The sequence below is a fragment of the Trichosurus vulpecula genome, chromosome 5 (genome assembly GCF_011100635.1).
Source record: "Trichosurus vulpecula isolate mTriVul1 chromosome 5, mTriVul1.pri, whole genome shotgun sequence".
NCBI classification, from domain to species: domain Eukaryota; kingdom Metazoa; phylum Chordata; class Mammalia; order Diprotodontia; family Phalangeridae; genus Trichosurus; species Trichosurus vulpecula.
In genome coordinates this window covers 25,306,798-25,332,052 of record NC_050577.1, presented here as the reverse complement: position 1 = coordinate 25,332,052, position 25,255 = coordinate 25,306,798, and the positions used below count along the sequence as shown (strand labels likewise).

Genomic DNA, 25,255 nt, shown 5'->3' with positions numbered 1-25,255 from the left:
ATAGTTAATAAGGCAGCTATCTTCAAAGCCAGAGACTTGAGTTCAAATCTCATTTCTGACACACGCACCAGCTTTGTTACGTGTCACATAACCCCTTAGTGTTGTACATGTCGATCAGCATTGGCAAAAAGCGTTTCCTTATGTGGGAGTTCCTTATGCCAGTCAGATCACAACTCAAGCTCGTATCTCTGTCGCTGTCCCCTATAGAGTCATGATGAGCATATGTAGGCAACAAGCATTTTCATTAGATGCCTACTATGTGCCAGGCGATGTGCTAAGAACTGGAGGTAAAAAGAAAGGCAAAAAACACAAACAAAAAGCAGTCCTTACTCTCAAAGAGTTTACAGTCTAATGGGAGGGACAATTATGAATATAACAGCTGCATGACATGGCGGATCCAGAGTTAGGAAGACCTGAGTTCAAATCCAACCAAAAATGCTTGCTAAGTGACTTCACCAATGACTACCTCAGTTTCCTCATCTGTAAAATGGGAATGATAATAATAATAACTCCCGTCTCCCAGGATTGCTGCGAGGATTCAAATGATAAAATAATCATAAAGCACTTAGCGCAATGCCTGACTTAGCAAGCCCTATGTAAGTATCAATTGTAATTATTGTTAACTATGTATAAACAAGATACAGACCAGAGAAAGGAGGGATAACCTCCGAAGGCACTGAGATGAAGGAGGATAGGTAGAGGACTGATTGAAAGAGATAGAGGTTCAAGTATCGCCCCCGACTCTGGTTAGCTGTGCTGCTAAGGGAAAGTCCTCTGACCTTTCTACAACTCGATTTGTTCACCTATAAAATAAGCAGTTTGAAGCCAATGGCCCCTAAAGTCCTTACTTATTCTAAATTTAAGATCAGATGCTTGTCTGTGCCTTGGAATATTTGCTAGTGGAAGGAGTTCCCACACCAGGACTACTCTGTCCTTTTGAAATTAGAGGCTCTTCATTAAAAAAAAATGTTATGCCCCATCGGGGTGGACAGTTCAGGCAAGATTTGTTTTCGTCTTGCCCCTCCCCCCTTGTCCTAAAATGTAATCTTCCCTCCATGAGGCCTCTGTTGGCATTAACTTTCACTGCACTTACATTAGTATTTCTGGCCCAGTCCATTCAGCAACCAAGCAAGTCAGAGTAGCTAACTCCACAGGAGCCCAAAGCCCAGCTGCCTCTACAGGCCCTGTTTCCTAAGGACCCTCGAAATTGAAAGAACCTTGAGAATGGCCCTGGAATTCGGCTTCTGGGCCAAGAGCGAAACCCATCTGTTTCCCTGGGTTTTCAGAAACTTGTAGATTTATTCCCAGAGGAAGCAAGGCTTGAGCACCAGCAATTAAGAGAGACAGTTTGGGGCTGTTGTTGAAAATGTGTAGCTCACATTTGCATAAGGCTTTCCGGTTGGCAAAGCAGCATGGCTTTGATCCACAGGAGCACCCAGAGAGGTCAGTGCTGTGATCAGCCCCATTTACTGGAAACCAGGGATCCGTGGTGGAGGAACTTACCCCAGGGTCATGAAACTAGTCATTGCTGGAGGCAGGATTTAAACCCAGGTCTTTGTGGCTTTAAGGTCATGCCGACAAGAAGACTTTAGGCTTTATGCCCCCATCCAAATAGCATGAAGTCAATAACATGTAGATAGAAAATTGTTGGTATTGGCAAGAATAGCTAAAGAGATGGGCTACTCCTGTTAGAGGGAAAAGTGTGAGCAAGAGCCAAAAGGTGGGGAAACAGAGGCATTGTGTAATATAGCTTTGTCTGATATCGAATATGTGAGGAGTGCAGTGACAGCCTTGAAGGCCATATTACACAGTTTAGCCCACCCCAGGGTGTGACATAGCTCCTTCTTGTTTTGTGTGGCCATCAGCCCGTTTTACGTGAGGCAAAAGCAAGGAATCAATCCACAGGTTGAGGAAAATCAACTCTGAGTGATATTTGGGGTATTTGCCATTTGTATCCTGGTAATTTCTAATATGGTTTCCACTTTTCGATGAGTAAAAAGAAATTATTGAACCTGTTGTGTTCATCATAGGTCCCTATCATGTGCAAGAGACAGGATGGGCAGGGAGAAGGGGTGATGTAAAGATGGGAAAAAAAATAAACAGTTCGTGTCCCCAAGGGACCTTTATGGCAGGGATATGACAGTTGCCTAGGGTGATGAAGACAAAATAATTTGGAGAGAAAGCAATTAAGAATTGGGAGCCTCAGAGAAGGCTTCCAGAGGAGCGTGAACCTCAGCTGACGCTTAAAGGAAGAAAAGGATTCTGGGAATCAGAGATGAGCGAGGCGATATATCCCAGGCATGGGAGATTGCTTGGGTAAATGCAGAAAGGTGGAATATATCATGCCTTGGGAGGAAGGAAATAGGTTTGTTTGACTAAAAAAAATGAGTGAAGGGAGAAAAGATCATATGAGTCTGATTGTTGGGGGTGGGGTGGGAATTGGGTCTTAAATGCCAGGCTGTGGATCTTTTCCTTTGTTGTATAGTCAATAGGAAGTCATTGATGGTTTTGGGGAAGGCGGTGACTTAATGATAAAAGGTGACATTTCTATAGAATCATAAGGGTTCCAAAATGCTTTACATACCTTATCAGATTTGAGACTCACAACAGCCTTATAAAGTCTTGGTTCAAATTTCACTCCACATACATACCAGCCGTGTGACCCTGGGCAAGTCACTTAACATCTATACATTTCCCTCATCTGTAAAATGAAGGGTTGCACTTCACATTTGCTGAATTCCTTCCAGATCTACAATATAGATCTGGTTTGTACAGTTGCCTACATGCTGTCCCCCCTGTTCGACCGTGAGAGATTTGAGGGCAGAAATTGTTTTTGCCTCTCTTTTTATCCACTGTGCTTAGCCCAGTGCTTGGGCCACATAGTAGGTAGGAGCTAAAAAAGTGTTCATTGATGATGATGACCTATAGGCAGCATGGTATCCTGTAAAGAGTGATTGGTTTAAAGTCAGAGCATCTGAATTCAAATCCTGACTCTCCTACTTTGAGTAACCTTAGGCAAGTTACAACTTCTCTGGGTCCCATTTCTCTCCTCTATAAACTGAGGAGATTGGATTAGATCACTGCTAAAATCCTTTTCCTCTCTATCATAGATGGTATTCATGGTTTTTTGTTCTTTTATTTTATATAAAACCCGAAGGGTTTTTAAAGGCCATCTAGTGGATAGAGCACTGGGCTTGGAATCAGGAACTTGTCTTCATGAGTTCAAATCCAGTCTCAGATATTTACTAATTGTGTGATCCTGGGCAAGTCATTTAACCTTGTTTGCCTCAGTTTCCTCATCTATAAAATGAGCTGAAGAAAGAAATGGCCAACTACTCCTTTATCTTTGCCAATAAAACCAAAATGGGGTCACTAGGAGATGGACACAACTGAAAAACTACTGAAAAATAACAGCAATTCAATGCCCTCAATTCACACTTGTCTTCAAACAAGGCCCAGGGAAGTTAAATGATTTCACCATAGAGCTGAAAGGGACCTTCAAGGCCAGCTAATCTAACTCCCTAATTTTACAGATGAAGGCATTGAAGGCCAGATACATTAAATGCTTTGCCTATGGTCACATAGGTAGTAAGCGTCTGAGGCAAGATTTGAACCTATTTCCTGTGACTCCAAAATCAGTATTCTTTACTTAAGAACTGTCAGGATCGTAAAAACCATTGAACCCAAATGTCAACAAATCATTCCTGCTCTTTCTCAACTTGGTGAACTGCTCAAGGAACACTTGTACAACCAAGGGCCCCTGAGCCCTGTTCTTGTATTCCTTCTGCAGGGATAGCAGGAATCTCTATATAGGCTTCATCATCTTAGTTAGCAGATACAGAGGGGGTTTTCTGCCATCATTTTCCTCTGTGTCTGATGCCTCTCGGCTAGGCTTTGCCTTCTCCTAGTAGTTAATGAATTTGTCATGACAAAAATCCTTTTTAAAAAAAAATAGAGTTTTAAGACTATATATCATGTACAAATTAAAACGATCCATGTCATGAAAACAAATCTGGGCCTCCATGGTGCATTCCAAGAAGCCTCTGATAATTAGGGAGATTGCTTAATTGGCGCTTTCCAGTTTCTGCTGGAGCCCAGAGCCAGTTAAGAGGATTAAACTACACTTGGATATTAAGGCTCTCTTCTTTACTGGCGGGATCTAAGCCTGATTTTTTGCTGTTTATATTTCTAAATTTGTGGAAATCAAGAGACAAAACCCTTAGCTCCTGGGCCCTTCATTTCACACTTCAGTCGCCCTCCATTGTACACAGATCTGCTGTGTCTCCTTTGCCAATTAGGACTGTTGTGGATTATTTGCAAGAGACTCAGGAAAGAACGGCATTGAGACTTTGGAAGCAGCTTTGTTTCTAAGCATTTCTCTTCCCTAGGAGCCCTCCCAAGTCGTTTCTCATTCATTCTCTTCATTCATTCTTTCAAGACCAGTTTATTAAGTGTTTCCTGTACACGAGGTACAGAGTTTAAAAAAGGAATTGACCTTGCGGAACTGAGAAGATATTGCTTCTCCTTCCTTATTTTGATTATCTGCCCAAAATTATGTCCTTTGCATTAACCACAGAAAATGGCCAACTTGGGCTGGATACCAGGTGCTTTGTGTATGAAATGCAAGCTTTCTTTTAGGAGCCCTTAAAGCAGCCTTCTGCATGCAAGGCCTATGATACAGATCATTTTATAGCAGTGAGAGTGCTTATTCACTGGGGCAGTAACAGTCTTGGATGAGAAAGGAATTCACTTTGGTAGATGTTTACAGAATTTAATTTTTAAAACATTTTTGAACCATTCTATCTATTGCTCCATACTGATTGAATATGGACCTATGTACATATATGTTGTCTCCCCACTAGAATATAAGCTCCCTGAGGACAGGAACTGCTTTTTCTTTACATCTTCACCTACTAGCCAGGGTTGTTATGAGGGTCAAATGAAATAACGTATGTAAAGTGCCTAGCACAGACTAGGTGCTATATGATTGTCTATTCCCTCCCCTCAATCCTTAGCACAGTACCTGGCGTATAATAAATGCTTAATAAATACTTGTTCATCATCGATAATATTGGCACTTCCCAATGAGAGGACTCCCTCAACCAATCTGAATCAGCACCTGCCATGTAATTTTTAGACTTGGGAAGTTGCCTGGGGACATGGGGGGTTACATGACATGGGGGCAGGGGAGTGAGGAATCCCACACAGCCAATATATGTCAGAGGTGGAATGTGAACCAACATCTTATTGATCCAGAGGTTGGTTCTCTATCTGCTGCCCCCAAGTCATGAATTATAAAGGAGCCCAAAAGGATTTGATCTGTAAGTGTGGTAATTTATTTGTCTGTCTCTGGATAGAATTGTGAAATAGGCAGAGTGAATGTTTGTTTCATCCTTACCTGTTTACCTGTGCCTCATTTACTCCATCAATTAATCAGCAATCTTTTGGGTACTAGGGATACCCAGGAAGAAAGAATACATTCCCTGCCTCCTCTTCCTCCCTCTTCCCCTCTACTCCTTCACTTCAAATGACCAAAGCCTGCCCAAGCTGGCCAGCAACCCACCCTGCCCTCCTCCCTTCATCAAAACTCACCTTTCTGGGTACCATCGTCTCAGGACCTTCTTAGGTCACCCACCATCTCGTTAACTAATGTCAGAGGTATTGACAGCTGATAATGGCTTCCCAGGCAACCTTCTTCAGCAGCATTTATCATTTAGCTGGGATGGGGGCAGGAGAGTGTTGGAAATACAATACCATAACATTAAAGGGTAACTATTATTTCATAATGAATTTGTATGAGGCAGCCAGGTGGCACCATGGATAGAGTCAAAAATACTTTGATATTTCTTAGTATCTTCACAAATACTTCTTAGATTGAACCTAGCCAAGTCACTTAACTTCTTTAAACCTCAGTTTTCCCATCTGTAATATAGAGATAGTTACAGTGCCTGCGTTATAGGTTTGTTATGAGCACCAGATGAGGTAATGTATGTAAAGAACTTTGCAAATTTCAAAGCGCTATATGAATGTTAGCTATTAGTATTAGCGTTACTATTACTATTATCATTCCAGGTGGTGTGACATGGTGGAGTGAGGTTGAGAACAATTTTATCATGGAGGTCTTTCTGCAAGTCCATTAGATCACTACACACTTATCTACCTACATGTTAGGCCCTTCCTAGAAATAGGACTGCACAGAGAAAGGAACTAATATTTCACTTAGAAGTTTGCTTAATTTGAGTGACCTTATTAATAGCAGTTCTTGGGGACTCATGAAAGATTAGCAAAAAAAAAATTCAAGGAAGCTCGGTAAAATGAATTCAAACAAAAGTTTAACCTGTGTAACAAGACCCAAACCCAAGAGGGATGGGCACTACTTTTGATCCAATCCAACAAGCATTTACTAAATGCCTTCTATGTACAAAAGTACTGGAGATATGATGACAAAAGAAACAAACAAAAAATCCTTGCCCTCAACAAGCTTACGTTCTACTTGAGGATGTGCCAACATGGAAACAGATAGTAAATATATGATGGTCAGCAAAGGCTTCCTATTAGAGGTGACACCGAAAAATGGTCTTGAGCAGAGGTTTTCAAATCTTTGCATTAAAAATTAATGCGGCCTATCAAGAGTGTTTGTTTATGTGAGTTATGCCTATCAATATTTACCATATTAGAAATTAAAATGTTTTAGTATTATGATGGAAAAGATTTTTGACCTCACAAACCCCCGAAAAGGGTCTTCCGTAGCCGCCTTTGCACTGCTCAGTTTGTCCAACCCTTCATTTTTCTTGTTGCCTAAGATGAGGCCCTTGGAGTTCCTGTCCTTCCCCTCTTGCATTGGCAAAATCCCAATTCAGCTGCTCTCCTGTTTACAAGGTTCAGCTGTCCCATTACTCAGACATTTTTCATCCTGTCATGTACCACATCTGTGAATTCCTCCCTTCCAAACAAAATGGCCTCACTTTTTTTGTTGTTTGTTTCTCTAACATGGGAAGTTCCAGTAAACATCGTCAGTGTCAGATTTCCATTTCACTTCCTTTGTTTGTCATTATTAGCTTGTAATGACATGGCTTCTCATTTCCTGTTTGACATCTAGCTGTGCTTAAGTGGAAACACACATCATAAGAACTCTTATTTCTCTTCTGCTTGAGGGTTTCCAAAGCACCTTTTTCATCATGGGACATGAGGTTGGTAACATGGGTATGTTTATCCCCAATTTAGAGATAAGGAAAGTGAGAGTAAGAGAAGGTAAGTGCCTGGCCCATGGTGTAATAAAGGCTTGTTTATTGATTTGTCGATTAAACAACTTTTACGGCAGTTAATTAAATACACACTATGTGCCAGGCAGCGTGTGAGATGTTGGGGGCACAAAAACAAAAATAGAGTCCTCACACTCAACTGCTTACATCCTACTAGGAGGAAGGGAGCATCATAAATATGTATGATAATGCAAAATATATGTAAATTGATTACAGAAGCCTTCATGGAGGCACCAACAAGTAGGGCAAAGAGGAAAAGCTTCCTGTAGAAGGTGGCATTTGAATTCAGTCTTGAAGTGAGTTAGGAGTCCCAGAGGGTGATGGTGAAGAGAGAGAAATTACCAGACATTAGGGACAACCTGGACAATGGCATGGAAGAAAAGGATGGTATGTGCAAAGAACTTCCCATAGGCAGTTTGGCAGGAAAGTGGACTTCATTAGGGGAGTAATCTTCTGTGTGGAGAATCTGTCTGTCAATGAAGATGAGAAATCCTCTGTGCCTTAGTAGACGCTTTAATGAGCTGCTGTGGCCTAAATAAATTAATAGATAAGTGAATAAATGGATTAATAGATAAGCGAACAAATGAATGAGAGAATAAATGAAAATAAATGAATGAGAAAATAAATGAGAGTGAATGAATGAGTGAACAAAAATAGGTGATAGGATGGATAGATGGATGGATAGATAGATAGATAGATAGATAGATAGATAGACAGACAGACAGACAGACAGGATAGATAGATAGATAGATAGATAGATAGATAGATAGATAGATGATAGACAGGATAAATAGACAGATGATAGACAGATAGACAAATAGATAATTACATTCCCAATTAGCCACCTGAGGATGAGTCTATCCAAACTCAGCTAGGATGACCTTCAGTTGATAGACATATATACTTTGAAGGCTGACCATATGGTGTACCCTTTCCCAGTGTTTCTTAACTTTCATCACTTTTGAAAACCTAAGGTCACCTCTCAAACATGATAAAGCATTGGAGGAGTGGAGGACATTAGTGAAGAGGAAGACCTACAGGAGTGATCAGATTTCAAAGGTGTAGCTACATAGAAACTGTGATGAGTGGTCATTTTCTCCTCACTAGTAGATACTATATATTATCCCACAAAGGTCACCAGGAACCAGATAGACATTTGTGGGGCAACATGGGTATACATAAGAAATTACAACCCTCTGATCTTACTTTTTACTCCCTACAGAGAGGAAGTCGGTTCCGCTTAGGGAACAAAGGATTTAAGGGAATTCAAGGAAGCTTAATGAATAGAGAACTGGCCTAAGAATCAAAAACTGGGTTCAAGTCCTACCACTGAGGCAGCTAGGTGGTGCAGTAGATAAAATGCTGGGCCTTGAGTTAGGAAGACCTGAGTTATTGTAATGAGGAGCTCTGACTAAATGATCTCTCACATTCCTTACACCTTTAGATCTATGATCCTATGATCCTCCTGCATGGCACCCCTTTTTAACTGGTACCAGTGGGTGTACTTCCTTCTCCTCTTTTTTTTTAAATTTTCTCCTCCTCCTTCACCTCCTTCTACCCTCCCATTTAGCCTTTTATTCCATGCTCTTTATCCCTAAATTCCTCAAAGACAACAAGGAAGACAACTTTTGTCCTTTACCTTTGGCTCCTCCAAATGTTGTACTTCAGAGCAGGCTCTAGTCTCTGTGAGATGTTTGCATATCCCCAGCGCCATGCTGTTCTACCTGTTTTGTTTGCTGGCTTCCTGCCAGATGGGAAAGTTGAAAGAAAAGAGCCACTGACAAGAGACCATAGAAAGTGTGTGTGTTCACCAAGACCTCAGGGCCATGATTTCAGTTCTATAGATGCTTCCTCTCCCACTATAGTTTACAAATCTTTGTCTGGTCTTTTTTTTAAGAAGATATATATGAGCTGCTATGGCTAGGAGATAAAATCATTACTGGGTGGACAGCTTTCTGGATCTAATATTATCCAAACTTAGCTATTCCCTTGATGCTTACCTAAGTCATTGCCAGGCCCACATTGGAAGCCTTTGTCACTCTGCAAGACCTACCAGTATTTCTGATATAGTCATTGAGAGCCTAGGGTCATGGCCAAGTCAAAATGAAGCATTGGAGCAACACTGTAGTGGAGTCATTTATAAAGTTCAAAAACCAGTGCTTTCATCTCTGTGGTTATATCTCCCCACCAAGGCTGGTTTGGGATGATGAATGGACTCAGATTCTTTCCAGCTTGAATAAGACCAGCCAGAATATAGGCCCCAGAGGCATATAGTCTTCAATGGCTATCAGTCCTCTCCATGCCACACTGAGAGAGCAAATTGGAGATGGTTACATATCAGAAAAGCCAAACTGTAACTTGCAGTTTGGGTGCCTAAGGCAAGCAGCACTAAACATGCCCTTCAATCAGCTGGGTAGACACCATGACACTGGATCCATGGGGAAGGCCCACAGTGCAGAAGACTCAAAGTCATGGGATTTGGATTCAAATTCAATCTCTTACTATCTCTGTGCCTCTGGACAAATCACTTCATGTCTACAGCCATAGTTTCCTCATATGTCAAATGAGGGAGTTAGGTTGGCTGATGGCTAAGGCCCCTCCCAGCTCTGATCCTGTAACTAGATGTTCTCTGAGCTGCTTGCCAGATCTAGATTCTCTGACCCTGAAAACAACTCCATTGCCAGGAAATTGAAATTCTAGACTCTCTCAAGGGTGCTACACTGAGGGCTGTGGTGAGGGAGGGCAGAGTTTGCCTGATGTTATGCCACTGGGGCAAGAAGCACAACTTCTAGGACCCTTACCACCCTCATCATTATCATCATAGTTGGTATTTATATAATGCTTTGTAATTTGTAAAACATTTTACAAATATTATCTCATTAGAGCTTCACAACAACCCTGGGAGGTAGGTGCTATTATTAGCCCCATTTTATAGATGAGGAAACTGAGGCAGCCAGAGGTTAAGTAGCTTGCCCAAGGTTACACAGCTAGGAAGTGTCTGAGGTTGGATTTGAAGTCAGATCTTCCTGACTTCAGGTCCAGCATTTTGTCTACTACACCACCTAATTTAATTATTCATGCTAATTAGTGTCTATAGGCTGAAAGTGAAATTGTTATTAAAATGTAAATATAATTATTTCAAAGTTGCACAGTCTTTAAAAATCATTATTTTACATGCTCATGCCCTCTAAATTTCAGCGCCCCGGGACCAAGAACCAGTCACCCCACCCTAGTTATGGCTCTGCATATATGGTATGTGTTCATTTCCACATAAAGCCCTTCCATTTAATGGTCTAAACTCTGAATTGGAAAAAAAAAGTCTGCTAACACAACAAGGGTAATTGTTAAGGCTACACAGAACACAGTTTCATTATGAGTATACATGTAAGCTGTCACTTCCTGTTGTGAGAGTGGTGCAGTTAGCCCTTTGTTTGAATTCTATATAAAGATGATTCTTTAAATATAACCATTCCCATTTCCAACTTTGGACCAATTTCTTTCCCCCTCACTTGGCATGCTCTCTTCCCTTCCCTCTCCCTGCCTTTCCCCTTCTTTCCTCTCTCTTGGCATGATCTTCAAGAATAAATATTTCAAGTAGTTGAACAGGTTGTGTTTTCTCCCAAAATCTCTCTTGACTTAAAAAGGTGGGACAGGGGAAATTAAATGTGTGGACTCTTCCAGGACTTTATCTCTGTTTCAGGGAATATTTGGAGAAAGCCCTCAAGATTTTCCCCCTCTGAGTTTACAGTTTGCTTCCCAGGAATGCTTCTAGCATCTGGGGTTGAGAATGCTGGAAGGAAGCACTCTGTAGGGGAATTCAGTAGACAGCAAGGAGTGAACAGGATCTGAGCTCACTCTCAACATAGGTTGTGGTGTCTTATCTCACTCACCCTGCTTTATATTGTTGGGTTTGGTTTTTGTTTGGTTGTTTTTTGACACAGGACTCAGATTAGGGAATAATAAAGCTTTCTGGTAAATTGAAGGCCTCTTAGCTTATCTGAGCTATCTCTATAATTAAAGCCCACTACAATTGGTTCTTTCTCAAAGAGAGATGAAGGGAGGGAAGAAGGAAGGAAGGAAGGAGGGAGGGAAGGAGGGAAAGAAGGAGGGAAGAAGGAAAGGAAGAAAGGAGGGAAAGAAGGAAGGAGGGAAGAAAAGAGGGAAGGAAAGAAGAAGAGAAGGAAAGAAGGAAGGAGGAAAGAAGGAAGGAGGAAGGAAGGAAGAAAGGAAAGAAGCCTGTCACATAAGAAAAATCTAATTTTAAGTTCTAGCAGACATCACTGCTTATGCCACGTGTCCATATCACTTTCTCTGAAAGCTCTTCAGAAAAATCAGTAAGACGGTAGACAAATACAAAATATTGCCTCTTCTTAATGCATTGTGACCTAAGAACCTTATATATTTGTCTGCTTCACTTCTGAAGCACCTTCCATCTGGAGAGCTCACCACTCCTTGTACACTTTTTAATTTCTTAACAATGAGCACCCTTCAAACAACACAGTAGCAGAAGAGCAGGAGTGAGAAGGAGAAGCAAAGGGTGAGGCGGTGATCTGTGGTGCTACAGGAAAGAGAAATACAGAAATGAAAACACAGCAGATTTCAGGTGACAAAGTTGTAGACATTAACTTCATCAACCCCTGTGAGGTAGGTGCTGTTGTTATTCCAACTTTGCAGACTGGGAAACTGAGGCTTCAAATAGTTAAGTGTCATACCTAGAGACACACAACTAATAGTGATAGTAGGATCACAAATTTAGAGTTTAAAGGGACCTTAGCATCCAACTTCATCATTTTACATATAAGGAAACTGAGGCAACAAGAGTTTAAGTGATTTCCTGGGAGTTATGCAGCTTCTAAGTGACCAAAGCAGGATTTTACTATGGGTCTTATTGACTCCAAGCCCTGTGCTAACTGCACAGAGGATAGGAATGAAACCTACCACAGTATGGGGTTCAGTGTTTCTTGATTCCTTAGCTGGTCAATCTATGACTTTACTGTTCAAGAAAAAATGTTAGATGTTTTAATGTTCACATCATACTTTTTAATAGCAAAATAATAAAAATAGGTATGTAAGTATAAATGCGAATAGCAAGTTAAACCAGTTAACAATCACTTTTCTATAGGAATGGAGCTAGAGATACAGATATAAAAATGAACCCGTCCCTGCCTTCAAGGAGTTTACATTCTGTTGGGAAAAATAACATATACATGTTAATAAATAAAAAATGAAAATATAATGTTAAGGGGTATTAGGAAATAGCAAATGCAAGGTAATTTTAGAGATGAAGGTATTATAGGGAGAGCTAGAGAGATTGGAAAAGGTCCTTTGTAGGAAACAAGTGATCTTGAGAGGCAGAGGGGAGGGGAGATCATTCCAGACACAGAGGACAGTGTTTGCAAAGGGATAGCAATAGAAAGTGGAATGTCACTTATCAAAGACAGCAATTTGGCCATTTTGACTGCAATGTAGAGTGTGTGAAGGAGTGTCAGGTGTAATAAGTCTGCAAAGGTAGGTAGAAGTCATGTTGTGAAAGACTTTCAATGCCAAAAAGACATTTTACTTGAGAGAAAATAAGGAATCAGTATAATGCTTCGAGCAGGGGATTGATGTGGTCAGACCTTCACTTTGGGAAAATCACTTTTGCAGCTGTGCGGAGGATGGATTGCAGAGGGGACAGAATTGAGGACGGGAGACCAATCAAGAGACTATTGGCATGGTCTACAAAAAAAGAGAGGCAAAGCCAAGATGTTTGAGTGGTAGGAAGCAGTGCAATGAGCTCCTTTCCACAAACACCTCCTAAAAGACCTATAAAATGCACAAACCAAATTCTGATGGGGAAATCCGGAGATGATGACGGCCTGGTGTAGGATGGCTATAGAGCCAATGGAGACAATGCAGAATTGAGAAGAATTAGTAACTGATTGGATATGTGGGGTAAGGAAGAGTGAGGGATCAAGGATGACCATCAGATTCAGAACCTAGTGGATTAGAAGGCTGGTGGTTCCCATAAAAGCAATAGGTCAGTTGAAAAGAAAGATGGATTTGGCAGAGAGAGATGAGCTGTTTTGGACATGCCGAGTTTGAGGTGCTTATGGGACCTCTATTGGGAAACGTCCAGTGGGTAGCTGGTGCTACAGGACTGACATTTTGTGGTGTCAATTATAAAAAAATGATAATTATTGAACCCATGGGAGCTTAGGAGATCACTGAGAAAGAGAATAGGGGAAGAAAAGGAAAGGATGCAGAACAGAATCTTGCATTACAATCATAGTTGGGCATGATATGGATGATAATTCAGCCATGGATGCTGAGAAGAGGCCCAGCAGTTGAGAGGAGAGGAAGGTAGAACGGTAACATGAAAAACTGGAGAAGAGACAGTAGGTTTTTTGGGGGGCTCATCAACAACATCACATGCTGAAGAAAGGTCAAGGAGGATGAGTGCCATTGACTTTGAACACATAAATGATACATATAGCTTTTCAACACCCTTCCTAAAAAATGGCACCCGCAATTGAACACAATACTCCCAAGGTGGCAAGCCCAGGGCAGAGTGCAGGGGGACTCTCCTCTTTCTCATTCAGAACACACACAATGAAGCCCACTACCACTCCCAAATTAGCTTTTAGCAGTCAAACAGCTGAGCATTCTTAGTGAAACATAAGCCTTGTCTCCCCTGCCCCCCAATCTTGCTTTTCCCTGCTTTAAAGAAAAAAACATATCATTTGAGAAAGAAATTTGTTAGTCATGAAAAGACAAATGAAGGGTAATGGGGATGAAGGACACCAGCTTCCACATAATAAATAAGGGGAAGAGAGTACATGGACTAAGAAACAGACTTTCTTTTCCCTACCCCCTTCCCTCCTCCACTTCCCTTTCCACCCTCTCTGCCCATCTCTCTAATTTCCTTCTTTTCTCTTCTTCTTTTCTCTACTCCCTTTGACCTCCCTTCCATATCTTTTCTCCCAGTCTCTTTGTGTTTCTCTTCCCTCTTCCTTCTACCATACTTTCATTATGTTTCCTTTAAACAAATCAAGAACTGCAAAGAAATAATTTCTTTCCTGTCTCCCATTTTCCCTTTTCCATCTCACTTTTCCTTCTCTCTCCCTTTCCACCTCCCTTCTCTTTTAAAAATAATATAGAACTGGTCAACCTGAGGAAAAAAATAATTTACCTCAAGCCATATACCTTTTTTTTTCTCCTCATGTGATCTATTAGCAATTCAGTGTCTAGACTTCTTGGAACATGAGATGGCATTTGGAGTTTATTCAGGGAACCTGAAAATGATCCTTCAGGCCTCCTGACCTATGAAAAAGGGTGGACCACATCCCCAGACCAACCACAGTCAGCTATGACGCTGGACACTATGTAGGCACTATCAAAGAAAGACCATTTGTCATTGTTTATTGCCTCTGGGTCACAAGGTAAGGAAGTTAGCATATTCTGATGAGGATTTCAACGAGCAGAATTCAGAAGAGCTTGACAAGTCTACAAGCCAGACTCTTGAACTCAAGAAATCCTTCTAGCAATCAAAAGTGCTTAATCTGGAGGTCTAGAAACATCTGTTTTAATATTTAGGCAAATGTTTTTCAATATAATTGGTTTCCTTTCTAATCCTATGTTTTTTATTTTGTACATTTAAAAACATTCTAAGTTGGTGTCAACAGGTTTCACCAGACTGCTAAAGCGTCCTTGAAACAAACACACAAAAAAGTTTAGAATCTCTATCCTAATTTTTTGATATACGTTGTCTTGATAATAAATAAATGAATATATCAATAGATAAACAAACCGATGAATAAATAAATGAGTGAATAGACAGGGACAGGCAGATCAATTAGAAAGAAAAAGAAAGAAAGATAGATAGACATTCAGACATTGATGGTCCTTTTTACCAACATGATTAAGGCTGGCTGCCATTCCTTTGGACCTTTGAAGGGTTTAGACCACATGTCCCTAAGGAAAGTTTGGAATTATTTGTGATGAACAGCCCAAGGCTGCAAGTTAAAATTGCATGTGGGTGAACTTATTGCCTATTAGTTTTAGACTGCCTCTTGTGAGACTTTACTGGAATTAACCAGGCAGATCCAAGGTTCCAGTAACCTCTCTATACCACCTCCACATCATCACACCCCCATAATGACCTGTCCATGCCTTTTCATCTGGTTTTCTTGTCTGTGTCCTCCCACAAATCTCCTCTAAAGGATTTATTGTGAGGCTTTACCCAAAGAAAGGGCCTCCTAGCTCCCCAAAACTTTATAATAAGATATTACCCCCGGATATCTTGTTCAAGCACCTGAAGAAAAAGAGATTATTCTTCTGTTTCCAATCAGGCTTCTCCAGCCTGCCCAGAACTCTGTCTTCTGAGCCTTATACGGCCTCAGCAAGTCAGCCAGAAAGAGGAAACGAGGCAATTTGTGCAGAGCCAAGTATGAGCTGAATTCATTCTGGGTCATAATATCTCCATTAGCTCCATGAGTCACAGCACAGTAGAAGGCAAAAACAAGCATGTAGGGTGGACCTCTTAAAAGAGTTTGGAAGAATCTGGGCATGAAGTCCAAACAGAATGTGTGGGGAAGAAATCACCACCAAAGGTGGCTCAGAAGTATGAGACCCCTTGCTTTCCAGTGGAAAATGTCCTTGATTGGGAGTCAGGAGGCTTGGGGCCAAGTCCCATCTCTGCTTCTTCCTCTCTAGCGGGAATCCACAGAGCATGTGACTTGGAGTCCGTAAGACCTGAGCTTCCATCTTGCCTCAGGCGCATCGTGTGACCTTGGACAAGTCCGTTAGCTTCTACCTGTCTCAGTTTCTTCATCTGTAAAATGCGGATAATAATCGCATCTACCTTCCAGGGTTGTTGTAAGGATGAACTGAGACTTTGAAAGTATCTTGCAAACCTTAAAGTGATATATAAATGTTACCTATTCTTATCCTTATTATCATTATTGTGTTGTGACCTTGAGAAAAGTCTTTGAGCCTTTGTATGTTACTTTGTTTGGACTAGATGGCTTCTGAGCTCCAAGTCTATGAAGCTGTGAAGAAGCCACTTTACCTTCCTGTGCCTCATTTCCTTCTCTGCAGCAGGGAGCTGAGTTTGATAACATCTGAGTACCTTTTGGTCTATGATCTTATGAGCCTGCGATCCTCCTAACATGCATCTTGTTAATAACATACCATGTCTGCTACAGCAGCATCCACTGAACTGTGGCAGAACCACTTTAAACTCCCTTTTCCCCTTTCCCTTGGTCTTCTCCCCTTCCCCTTCTCTTTCCCTTCCCTCATAGTAGAAAGAGCACTGACCCTAGAACTGAAAGAACAGTGAATGAATCAACAGGCATTGATCTGTGGTAGAGATGTGTCAGGTACTGTGCTCAATGCTGGTGATAAAAAAGACAAAAGGAAAATGAATAAAATGGCCCCTGACCTCAAAGAGACATTCCATTGGGTCCTGAAGAGTTACACAAGACTGAAAAATGACTGACCAATAAAAACAACACAGACTCATAGATTTAGAGGTAGAAGAGACCTTAGACATTATCCAGTCCATGTCCCTCACTTTACAGAGGAGGAAACTGAAGCCTAGAGAGGTAAATCGACTTGTCCAAGGTCACACGGCCAGTAAATGGCAAGACAGAATTTGAACCCAGAATCTCTGGCTTTAAATCTGACTTTCCTTCAGCTATGCCACCCTGCCTCAGGTGAAAATCAGTTGTGTGTCTACAACTCAGAAATCTTCCTGAGAAGAGGGCAAGTGGAATTCTCAAGCAAATGGGAGTGTAGACCTTTAGGATATGCCTCCTTCAGACACACTGCCTATTGGAATTTGGTTGACTTTTATAAGCCCAGAGCTAATGATGTGGTGCTCATACTTCATTGGTCAATAACTAACTCCAGGCATCCCCTCACTTAGCATTCCCATGAGGGATAGTCACTTAACATGTATTCGTTCTTTCAGAAAAAAAAAAAAAACATTTATTATGTGCCTCCTGTGTACAAAACTCTGTTCTAGATACAAACATAAGGTTTAGGTGAAATATGAGTTCTCCCCTGAGTATGCTTACCATGTCCTAGGGTGACCAGGCACCAACATACATGGCTGACATACCCAATACCAAATAGTAAGCACTTTGGAGAGTTGATAAAATAATGCACTCTATGAGGTCCAAAGGAGATGAACAGTGGGATCAGGGAAAGGGAATAAGAGATGTGGACAAAGGCCTGTGGCTTGACCATACAAAGGACAATAGCTAGTTTGGGCATTTATTTTTTTTTCTATTCCTAGCCTCAAATTGAGCATGCCAGGGGAGGTTAATGATTATTTTAATCAGGACAGAAATTCTTTGCTTACATATTTAGCCATCATTAAAAATAAATTTAAAAGCTTAAACCTTCATATGGCTTGATTCTCAGATCAGATGCCTTCCTTTCATGAGTATGCATTTTAGATAACAAAACTAAGATCTGTGACCATGTTTTAGGTACAGAGTATGTATATTTATTCTATGCCCTAATATTTGCATCCAGCAAACAAAGCTGAATAATGGTAGACCTTGTAACTTTCCATAAAACTCTTCTTCCAAACTTATATATATTGTGAGGCTTGTTTATATGAAGAAATTCTGGTCCTAAAGCTCAAGTCTGCCAGTCAAATTTCAGCAACATGCTAGCTGCTTAACATGGTAAGGAAATAGAATCAAAAAGTCCAATATCTATTGGATTATTCAATATCTAGAACCAGGAAGAACTGTTCTCAGTGCATCTGGCATTCTCAAGATAGAATTCACATGCACATAATAATAATAATACGAAGTACTTTATATACATCATCTTATTTAAACCTCACAACTGCACAATGATGTCAGTTCTATCATCATCCCCATTTTGCAGGACAGTATATGACTCACTCAGTGTCTCATAGCTAGGGTGTCAGAGGACATCTGAACTCGGGTCTTCTTATGCGAAATTCAGCCCTCTTTCCAATTCAACTCTCATAAGTTGATACTTTTATACCCCACTGAATAATCAGTCAGCAAGCATTTATTAAGTGCCTATTGTGTGCTGGGCACTGGGCTAAGCATTGGATACAAGGAAAGGCAAAAACAAAAAGTCCTTATCCTCCAGGAGCTTACAGTCTAACAGAATTAATAACTAGATGAATATAAGAAACAAACAGACAATAGCTACCTCTTAAATAGCACTTAAAAATTTGCAAACTTTATACATTAACATATTGTCCCTTTTCATCTTTACTATTAATATCCTCATTTTACAGCTAAAAAAACTGAGGCAGACAGGTTTAGTGACTGGTGCCATTAAATATCTACGGCAGGATTTGATCTCTGGTCTTTCAGACCACAAGTCCTATGCTATTGAGATAATCAGGCTTCGTAGAAGTTTCACAATCCATCTGTAAGAAAGACCAGTGAATCGGGAGATTGTGTGGTAGGAGAATAATTTCAAATGTGAAATCAGGAAGACTTGGATCTAGATCTCAGCTCTGACGCTTGTTGGATTTGTGTCCTTAAGAAAATCACTCTCTCACACAATGCCTGGCACCTAGTGGTGCCTAATAAATGGTTGTTGACTTGACCCATCTGGAAACTGGAGATAATAATACACAAACAGGAGACTGTTTTCTAAACTGTAAAGCAGTATGGCTGTGTGAATTATTATTTGACAGAACAGTTGTCCATAAATTATGTGTCTCCATTGAAAGGAATATTTGCAAAGGCTAATGCTCTGTTGTCGAACCTCTTGCTTCCATGGGGATGAGAAGTAATCTAAAGAGGTGGGTGTTGGTGGTTTGTTTTTAAGTGTTTTTAATTAACTGCTCTGATCCTTTCTTATTTTGAATGCCATCATTCCCAGGCAGTACCCCTTTAGTCCAGGGGTGTGTCTTGTGCCATCATTTCTTTGTTCAGATTCTGAAATTAATAAGACCCTGTACTACGGGTGATGGCTAATAGATCATTGTCTGACTTATTCTCTGCTCTGCATACAAAACACTCACATGGATTTACCTGTGATTCCCTCTAGTATATGACTGCGGCTGCACCTATGCAAGGGACCTACATTCCCCAGTACACTCCTGTGCCTCCAACAGCCGTCCCTATAGAAGTAAGTTTACTTTTGTTCCTCCAGGGAGAGCTAAGGGGGAGGTTTGTTGGGGGAGGGGTGGTGGTGGGACTATGCATAGCAGCTCACTGCAATCTTATCCAACCTTCTTCTCCAGCACATGGAGGAATCATTGGCTACAAATGATCATGGCCGCTAAAGTTGGCACTAAGAGTTTGGTCATGAGAAGTCAGACTTACCACCCTCTACATGACCATGGGTTTGCTTTGTGCATGACATGACATGATCAAGTCTAGGTCTTAAGAAGTCTTTGGAGTCACTTAAGTTTGGGGGGATTTGTTTTCTCTTTGAGGGAGGGAGAAGGAAGCCCAGGAAGCACAATCTCCACTTCCCCTGTCCTGACCTAAAAGCCTTGAATACTCACTCAGTAGTACATAGAGTTGTTGGCTCCTGCCAGTGACCTCAAGAGAGCAAGCTTTGAGCTTTTGCTTTGGGCAAAGGAGGAAGATGAAACTGAGTGACCAACCCCTCCCCTTGTCTTTGCATCAGAAAGGGTGCTGATGGCATTGTCATCCTTCAGAAAGGTTCTGTCTCTTTTTCTTTCTTTCCAACTTTGGCCTGAGTCACCCCAATACAAAAACGGGCTTTTGCTGCCTCCCTGCAATAGCTATCCCAGCATGCTGTGATGTGTATCTTTGTCCCTATATATAGATGTGTGTATGTGTGTTTGTGGAGAAAGACAGGGAAAAGGGGGGAGGGAGAGGGAGATGGAGTGGAATAAGGAGAGAGAAGGGAGAAGGAAAGGGAAGAGAAGGAAAAGAAAGAGAAGGGAGGAAGGAAGGAAGGAAGGAAGGAAGGAAGGAAGGAAGGAAGGAAGGAAGGAAGAAAGGAAGGAAGGAGAAAAAGGTAAGACAGAAAAGAAAGAAAAACAAGAAAGAGTGAAAGGTAAATAGATGCATATCTATTAGATCTATAGATATTATATATGCATATGCATAAATAGATTCATAGACAAACACATGGAGGAGAGAAGAGGGGGAAGATGTTTTTTAGAAAGCTGAAAAATTATGACGATGAAGATAGATAATCTAGAATTATCATTTTATCTTAATAGGACCACAAGACAAAATGTGAGAGAATTGAGGATGTTATTAATCAATAAGAATTTATTAAGGATGTCCCAGACATTGTGCTAGACTGTGGAGTTAAAAAATCCTGCCTTCAAAGAGCTTACATCCTATTGGGCATAAAGATCATATACACATAGAAGTAAATATTCAATATATACAATTTAAATGCTAAGAACTTTGTAGAGAACAGTGACATCCAGGTGGCTGAGAAAACTATAGAAGGTGGTACTTAAGCAGAGCTTTGAATAATGCTGGGGATTCAAAAAGATGGAAATGAGGAAGGAGTGCACTTTTGGCATGGAGACTGGGTTCTTTGTGTTCTCTCTGCTCCTACCCCTTGTTTTTTTTTTTTCCATTGCTACGATTTTCCTCTGTTACCTTTTTGTTATCATGACCATGTGGTTAAGATCCCTTCCTTCAGCTGGGCTTCCTTTGGAATGGTTCCCTTTTGGAAGGGCCCAAGTAGGTGCTAGCACCCACAAATGCTAAGACCTAATCTAGAAGTAAAACCTAAGTCTAAAATGCTCAGAATTTTGAAGGGAGCACTGAAGTCATTTTAGCAACAGAATTAGTTTCAAAGTGTGTCAGCATTGGGGAAATGGGCACAAAAGTTTGGGATGCAAGTTTAATGGTCAATAATTTATGATTTGGGTGAGGAATAGAATTGAATGGGCTGTTTTTACTTGCCAAGAAAGCACAGAATATGGGAAGATTCTCCAAAAAAACTGGCTATCCAAAGACAACTGAACCTCTGTGAGTACAAAGGTCTCCATCACCTATCCATCTACATCTTTGCCTGAAGACAAGATTTCTGACTTTGCCAAAAGGACAACAGACTGAGAACATAGAGGATTGTGGGAAATCAAGGTCTCTAGAGACCATGGGATCCCAGATCTAAAGGTGGAAGGGACTCAGCAGCTATCAAGTCTAATGCCTTGATTTTACAGATGAGCACATTGAGGCCCAGAGAAATGAAGTCATTTGCCCAGTCACACAGGGAGTGGCAGGTGCAGGATTCAAAGACAGTTCTCCAAGCCCACAGCCTGTGTTCTTTCCACCAGGCCCTGCTATTTCTTTTTGTGCATGAACACAACTGTAAGGAAATCCTATAGACTTCCAAGTATAGATTATGCAATCAGTCCCATGACACAATCACCTTAGCTGGTGGAGGCACCTTCTGCCACCACCCAACGGTCTTCATCTGTGCTTGCAGAGAGGGGCCAATAGGCATTTTCTCCATGTGTACATGCACTTAGAGACATGTCCATAAAGAGAAGGAGCAGATGGAGAGCCTGGTGCCATGGAAGGTGTTTCTGACCTTCCAAGAGACGATCCATGGGAGGACTTTGAAAACAAATGCTTTTCACACTTATCTTTGTTACTGAGCAAAAGCAGACCTTTCAGTCCCCAAATCTCTAGAGTTTACATGGGCCTCAAGGCCTGTCAGAGAGGGCAAAAAGGGTTCCCTCTGCTGGCTGAGTGCTAGGCAAAGATGTAGGCAGCAACTCCAAGAACTGCATGGGGAGGCATTCGTAGGCATGCCCTAGGGAGGACATGTGAAAAGAGTCTACAGAATCCATCCTGGGGTAAAGAAGGCTGCGATGATCCATCAGGGAAAAGGAAAAGGAGAAGGGATTAGAGATACAGCATGGGGGTCTATGCATGTATATATTTATTTGCTCATATAACACATGCATATATACATGTATGTATAGTCATGCATTATATATTGCTGCATTGTATATATGTAAATGTGAGTATATATTTAAGCTTATGTTTTATGTATTATGAAAGGCATTATAGTATAGTGATTAGAAAGCCTGCCTTGAAGACTGGAAGAAATGGGTGCAAATCCCACCTCAGACACATAGTAGCTGTATGAACCTGTACAAGTCACTTAGTCCCACCATCCCATGAATGTCCCTAAAAATAAGTTGCAGAGCCTCTCCTTATTTGCATCTGTAGAAGGAACTTCATATCACTAGGTCCGTAACCAAATGAAATTGCCTATCTAGGCCTAGGCCAGCCTGCCTGCCTGCCTGTCCATCTGTCTCTCTGTCTGTCTATATCTATCTGTCATTTCTCTATATATCTATCTATAGAGGATACACAAATATGCTTGTATCTATATACATGCATGAGTATAAATGTGTATGTATGTAAATGGGTCTATATATGAGTATGTATAGAATACATATATAAATATATGTGCACATATTTTACAAACAGAAATTAAAGCTAACCAATTACTGATGCCTCCAGAAGACATGGAAAAAAAAAAACATGAAAATGATTTAAAGGGGAAAAGTTATTTGAGGCCATATTTTTAAAAGAAATCTTTGGTTTATTATGTGAAGTGAAGCACCCATAGTTTTCCATGTGACTCTACTGTCCAAACCACTAAAATGTCAGAGCCCAGCACATTTGATGACATGAGTTATGCCTCAGCCTATGATCACTGGCATCTTGTTCAGGGCAGAGATCCCACAGCCGCTCCAACATTAAGAAACCATTGGCTGCTGTTCTGCTCAATGAGATGAAGCTTCTGGGCTGTAGGGCTGAGGGTGAGTGTCATGGCCCAGCTGGTGTGAATGCCAAGGCCCCAGGGCCAGGCACCCACCTGGAGGCTGGATTTTCTGCTGCTTGCTTGTTCCTGCAAGCTCATGCTGCTGGTCATAGTTGGACGGCTCTGGCCAGAAAGCAGGTGGGGTGACGCATCCCAAGTTTGTGGGATCCCCAAAATAGGTTAAATCCCCCATCATCATGGTTAAAACTTGTGAGACCTTTGTGTTTGCTCTCCTAGGGTGTTGTTGCTGATACCTCTCCCCAGACAGTTGCACCTTCATCGCAGGAAGCCAGTGCCCAACAACAGCAGATAGCAGTGGAAACATCCAGTGAACATACGCCTGCATATTCCTACCAACAGTCTAAGTGAGTAGTGAACCTCCATATGGGGGGAGGGGCGGGGTGCTTTAACATCTTAGGAAGCATACACATGTGACCTCATGTAGGAGGGATGAGGGGAATTGACCCCATTTTACAGATGAGGAAACAAAAGCTCAGAGAAAATAAGGGCATTGTCCATGGTCACATATCTAGTAAGTGTTACAATCCAATGTAGGTTTTCTTGACTCCAGATCTAGCCCCTTATCCACTGTACCACATTTTGTGCAAGAGAATACTAGGTTTAACAAAAGTTAAAAGAATTGCCCAAATGATAATGCATAAAATGCAGGTTATTACAAAGGAAACCAATTACATTGAAATACACTTATCAAAATTTTAGAAAAACACACACACACACACACGCACACACACACATATACCTTCATGGACTCCAGGTTAAGGACTCCTGATGTAAATGGAGATAGGACTTTTACAGCCATCTAGGTAGCATAATGAAGAGCCAGAATGTTGAACTTGGAACTAGGAAGACCTGAGTTCAAATAGATAGTGTGATATATATAGAATAGATAGATAGATAGATAGATAGATAGATAGATAGATAGATAGATATAGACCTGAATTGGCTGTTGTGAAGATACAATGAGATCAGCACTTTGTAATCCTTAAGATAAATCCTTAAGCTGTATGAATACTACCTAGTATGCAATATTATAGCAATTATTATTATCATTACTATTAAGCTACCACATGCTTAAGGAAATGCTAAAGAAGGATAAGGTGCTTGGCACTATGTGAGCAGAACCCAAAGGCAACACTAGGCACCCAGTAAAATAGATAGATAGATAGATAAATAGATAGATAGATAGATAGATAGATAGACAGATAGATGGATAAGCAATGGCAGGCCAGACTTCCTCCCATATGTTAAATTCCCAAATGTGAGAAAATTACATTTCTAAAATAGTTACCAAAGCCATGTAAAGAGGAAAAGCCAACTCTGCACCTTTTCCTGAAGAACGAGAAAATATGTAAAACCATGTTTTCTAGTAAACAAGAGGATATGGTTATACCACCTACTTCTCTACCAACAGTGTCATTACCTGAGACAGAAAGAGTCTAGGTCATAGAGCTTCTTTAACTGTGGGTCATGAGCCCCACAGTTTAAGAAGTGCTGAAGGGGTCATGAGTGGAAAAAGTTTAAGAAGCCCTGATCTAGAAAACATGAGGATGTGAACTCTCCAGCCCCACTCAACAGAGCATTCCTCCCTTTCCCTTCAGTCAAAGTGAATGAAGACTTGTCTTCCTGACCCTACAGAGCCTCTTATGGGATGGTGCCAGAGACATGGCACTGGTGGCCCCTTCATGACCGTTGGACAAATTGAAACTCAGGTTTTGTTGACGAAAGGATACTGGTAGGTGAGGGAGGATTGTTGACCTAGAGCTAAAGGGGTCATCAACAGCTACATCAGAGGACTGGTAGTCCAATTGTCCCATTCTACAGATGAAGAAACTGAGATATAGAGAGATAAAGTGATTTGGCCAAGGAGTTTGACCAAAAGGATAAAGGACTTGTGATTACGAAGATGAAACTGAATTAAAGAAATCACTGATGTTGATCATAGAAAAGAGGAGAGTTCAGGGCAAGAAGGGGAAGGAACAGAACATCTATGTGCAATTATCTGACATGTGATACAGGGGTTGGCTCTCCTTGTCCCCAGAGGTCAGAACTAGGACCACTGGTTGGAAACTGCAAAGGCCAAGATGTCTTAATGGAATCATGGTCCAGTATCAGTCCAGCATTAGCTCTGGAGTCCAAGTTCCTTAGTTCAAGTCCCGACTTTAGTACTTACTGCCTATTCAACATCCGGCCTCAGTTTCCTCCTC

The 25,255-nt window shown here is 41.1% G+C and overlaps 1 protein-coding gene across 7 annotated transcripts in view; it reads left to right on the top strand.

Annotated features, from left to right (window-relative positions):
- Positions 1-25,255, top strand: part of RBMS3 (RNA binding motif single stranded interacting protein 3) — a 758,966-nt gene that overhangs the window by 722,720 nt on the left and 10,991 nt on the right. For 2 of the 7 annotated variants that reach the window (XM_036759106.1, XM_036759108.1), the window contains exons 12-14: positions 10,461-10,514; positions 19,296-19,376; positions 23,268-23,395. In XM_036759106.1, coding sequence (XP_036615001.1) covers positions 10,461-10,514; positions 19,296-19,376; positions 23,268-23,395 — 263 coding nt within the window. Of the gene's footprint in view, positions 1-10,460; positions 10,515-19,295; positions 19,377-23,267; positions 23,400-25,255 lie in introns of those variants that run through there. The other 5 variants (XM_036759113.1, XM_036759107.1, XM_036759112.1 and 2 more) reach the window with 3 other exon arrangements.